General features: G+C 52.3%; 1 protein-coding gene across 1 annotated transcript; it reads right to left on the bottom strand.

The window, feature by feature from the left end:
- Positions 1 to 1,626: 1,626 nt before the first annotated feature.
- Positions 1,627 to 2,234, bottom strand: LOC136468614 (uncharacterized). The gene is made up of 2 exons (XM_066467117.1): positions 2,161 to 2,234; positions 1,627 to 2,011 (listed from the first exon to the last, which is right to left on the bottom strand). The coding sequence occupies exons 1-2, from the start codon at positions 2,232 to 2,234 to the stop codon at positions 1,627 to 1,629; spliced, it is 459 nt and encodes a 152-aa protein (XP_066323214.1).
- Between the last annotated feature and the right edge of the window lie 1,670 nt (positions 2,235 to 3,904).

Below are 3,904 nucleotides of genomic sequence, written 5' to 3'. Positions count from 1 at the left end.
CCTTGTCGGAACACATTTCTGACCAGGGTCCTAAGTGCGGCATGGTGCTCATAGACACCACTATGGAGATCACTCAGCAACTGCTCCCCTTATTCGATGGGGATGCAGCGCTATAGGATCTCAGTGTGGCTTCGCCTGTAGAGCTCACCCTCAATAATGACAAAGGACTTGGCGCGATGCGTGAGCCACCGAACCTCTGTTTTATCTGACGATAGCGCCTCACGGAGGAGGTAGTTGAGGTAAGGCGTCCTCTAGTTGGCCAGAGGGTCGGGCTCTAGCGCTGGTTCCTAGTTAAGCTCCATGACTTTAGGGTTGGATGGAGCTGCCAGCTAGTTAGCCCCCAAGCCTAGGGCATGCAGCCCATCACCGGTCTGTTTTGGCTCCTCATAGTGGACCAAGGGCTTGTACTGATCGATGGCGAAGATGCCCATCGGCACCAGCTCTCGGCTAGATGCTGTTTTCACCAACGTGTCGGCCACGTCATTGAGACACCTCGAGATATGATTGAGCTCGAGATCATCGAACTTGTCCTCTAGCTGGCGAACTTCTCAGCAATACATAGCCATCTTAGCATTGTGGCAGCTTGATTCCTTCATGACTTGGTCGATGACCAGCAAGGAGTCGCTCTAGATGTCAAGCCATTAGATACCCAACTCGATGGCGATGCGTAGGCTATTGATGAGTGCCTCATACTCGGCCATATTGTTGGAGGAGGGGAAATGGATGTGAACCATGTACCTCATGCATACCTGAGGGGTGAAACAAAGACCAGCGCCGCGCCGGTGCCTTTCTTTATCAGTGATCTATCAAAGTACATCGTCTAGTACTCTTGGTCGACGACTACTAGTGGCATTTGAATCTTGGTCCACTCTGTAATGAAATCAGCCAACACTTGAGACTTGATGGCCGTCCGAGGGGCATATGAAATGCCTTGACCCATCAGCTTGAGTGCCCACTTCATGATTCTTCTTGTAGCATCCCAGTTTTGGACGACCTCACCGAGAGGGAAGGACGTCATGACCATCACCAGATGTGACTCGAAGTAGTGACAGAACTTCCTCTTTGCGATAAGGACGACATATGACATTGTGAACGGCATTTTTTAGACCACTCATTTTTCAGACTGAACAACATTATGGCATAGCAGAATGATTCGAACGGAGTGATGAAAGATGTCATGAGCTGGTCAGACTCTTTCATCATGATTTGATGGTATCTAGAGCAGGCATCAAGGAAGCAAAGTGTTTCGCACCCTGAGGTTGAGTCGACTACTTGGTCTTTGCGTGGCAAAGGAAACGGATTCTTTAGACATGCTTTATTGAGACTCGTGTAGTCAACACACATTCTCCATTTCCCACTCTTTTTTTGTACAAGAATGGGATTGGCTAACCACTCAGGGTGGTATAGTTCCTTGATGAACCTAGCCACCAAAAGCTTCACAATCTCCTTGCCGATGGCCCTGTGTTTCTCCTCATCAAAGCGACATAGGCGCTGCTTCACTAGCTTAGAGCCTGGCCTGATCTTCAAGGCATGCTCAACAACTTCTCTTGGAAATCCTGGCATGTTCGAGGGTCTCCATGCATAGATGTCTCTGTTGGCGCAAAGGAAGTTGGTGAGCACGCTTTCCTATTTGGAAGAAAGCATGGTGTCGATGCGCACCACTTTGCACTCAAAGCTGTTGAGGTCTATGAGGACCTCCTTGGCGCCCTCTACAGGCTCAAAAGACCTAATCGATCGCTTGGGGTCGAGTGCTTCTTTAACGACTTCCTCCCTGATGGCCACAAGCTCTTTGGAGGCAACAATTGCCGTGGCATGTTCACAACACTCAACCTCGCACTCATAGGCACGCTGGAAGGAGGTGTTGATGGTGATGACCCCACATGGACCTGACATCTTCAACTTCAGATTGGTATAGTTAGGGACGGCTATGAACTTCGCGTAGCATGGATGTCCTAGGATGGCGTGGTAGGTCCCATGGAACCCGACCACCTGTAAGTTAAGGGTCTCCATTCTATAATTGGTCGGATTCCAAAGGTGACAGGCAGATCAATCTGCCCAAGTGGCATCGCTTGCTTTTCAGGCACAATGCCATGGAAAGGCATCCCGGTCGGTCAGATGCACGATCAGTCGATGCCCATGGTGTCGAGCGTTTTAGCGTACATGATGTTGAGGCCACTATCTTCATCCATTAGCACCTTGGTGAGCCGCTTCATGCTAATGATAGGGTTGACCATGAGCGGGTATCTTCCCGGCTATGGGACGCTTTTCTGGGTGGTTGGTCCGATCAAAGGTTATGGTGGACTCCGACCATCGGAGGAAGGAAGGCGTGGCCAGCTCGGCCGTATAGACCTCGCGGCGTGCAAGCTTCTGGCGGTGCTTGGAGTCGTAGATCACTGACCCTCCAAAGATCATGAGGCAGCCATCCAACATCAGAAATCCACTGTCCTTTCCCTCGGCGTCGTCTACAGACGGCTTGGGCTCCTTCCTATGCTCGCCTTTGTTGGAGCCTTCAGACAAGAAATGCTTCATGAGGACACAGTCCTGTATAGGTGCTTGATAGGGAAAGCATAGTTCGGGCATGGCCCTTCGAGTAGCTTCTCAAAGTGGTCTAGGGTACCCTTGGTGGGCTTCTAACCCCTTTGTGGTTGGCAGTGGCCACGAGTGAGCCCTCGTGCCGCTGCTTGTTCTTATTCTTATTGGGGTGGTTGGAGGGGCCTTTGCTGATGTCCTCGCCTTGCTTTGCCTTGCTCTTGGGGAGGTTGAAAATTGCTCCGACCGCCTCCTTGCTCGAGGCGTGGCTAGAGGCGATGTTGAGGAGCTCCTTGGTAGTTCATAGGCCCTTATGTCCTAGCTTGTGAACCAAGGACTCATAGGTGGTCCCAACTAGGAAAGCTCCTATGACGTCGGCATCGGCGACGTCGAGTAGCTCATTGCACTGTCGGGAGAAGCGCCGGATATACCCACTAAGAGTTTCCCAGAACTTCTGTCGGTAGTTTTTGAGATTCCATGGGTTCTTAGGACACACATATATGCCCTAGAAGTTTTCCCCAAAGATCACTTTTAGGTCCGCCCAACTTTGGATTCGGTTGGGCGGAAGGTGTTCTAACCACGTTCACGCTGAATTGGCTAGGAACAATGGAAGGTTGCGGATAATGAATTTGTTACTATCCACTCCACCGGCTTAGCAAGCAAGCTGATAAATCCTCGAACCATAGTCTAGGGTTTGTTTCCCCAGAGTATTTTGGGATGTTGGTCGGCGGTCAGTTCCGTGGTGGGAAGGTGGCATTAAGGATGCGTCAGCTAAAGGTTTGAAGTCTCGGTAAGTCGAGGCTTGGGCTTCAGTCCTCATCGTTGTCATAGCATCCACCACGACGAGGGTGGTAGCCATGGCTAGCCTCCTCCCTCTCATCACCATGGGCACGCCTGCGACCATCCAGGGTGGTGCGCATGTCACAGTGGAGGCCGAGACGCTCATGCACTGGGGCCGTGGCACGTGGCCTGCTGCCTCGCTACGCCTGGTGGACTAGCACAATCCTATCGGGTCGCTCTGAGGGCGCGCGCTGGTTGGTGTCAAGCTCGCATCATTAGGGCAGCGAGCTCTCGGCCTGTTGCGCCGCCGCATGCTCGAGTTGCGTGTGAATCTCGCGATGGGCTTGATGATCCTCAGGTGTCATGGGCTACAGAAGCCCCCGAAGCAAGGCCATCGTGGCAGCAATGTTCTGGCTTGCCCGGGTGAAGTGTGGGAGGGCTTCGTCATCCTCGATGATCCTCTGGTTCACGCCGTGGGCCACAGCGTGCCCACACCCACCGTCTTCATGGTGCTCGATCTTTCGCTCGAGCTCCATGCATTCCTGCTCAAGCTGGAGTCGTGCTTCTTCGAGCTCTTGGTGTCGTTCCCTCAGCT

Source organism: Miscanthus floridulus, chromosome 8, assembly GCF_019320115.1.
Source record: "Miscanthus floridulus cultivar M001 chromosome 8, ASM1932011v1, whole genome shotgun sequence".
Taxonomy (NCBI): Eukaryota; Viridiplantae; Streptophyta; class Magnoliopsida; order Poales; family Poaceae; genus Miscanthus; species Miscanthus floridulus.
Note: the sequence above shows the minus strand (reverse complement) of the source record. Positions and strands in the feature narration are given on the sequence as shown.

What these genes read in the sequence shown, in the direction of transcription:
- LOC136468614 (XM_066467117.1), bottom strand. Translation starts at nt 2,234, where the DNA reads ATGGTCAACCCTATCATTAGCATGAAGCGGCTCACCAAGGTGCTAATG. An exon ending in GATAGTGGCCTCAACATCAT is followed by an intron (nt 2,012 to 2,160) that starts GTACGCTAAAAC and finishes GACCAATTATAG; the next exon opens with AATGGAGACCCTTAACTTAC.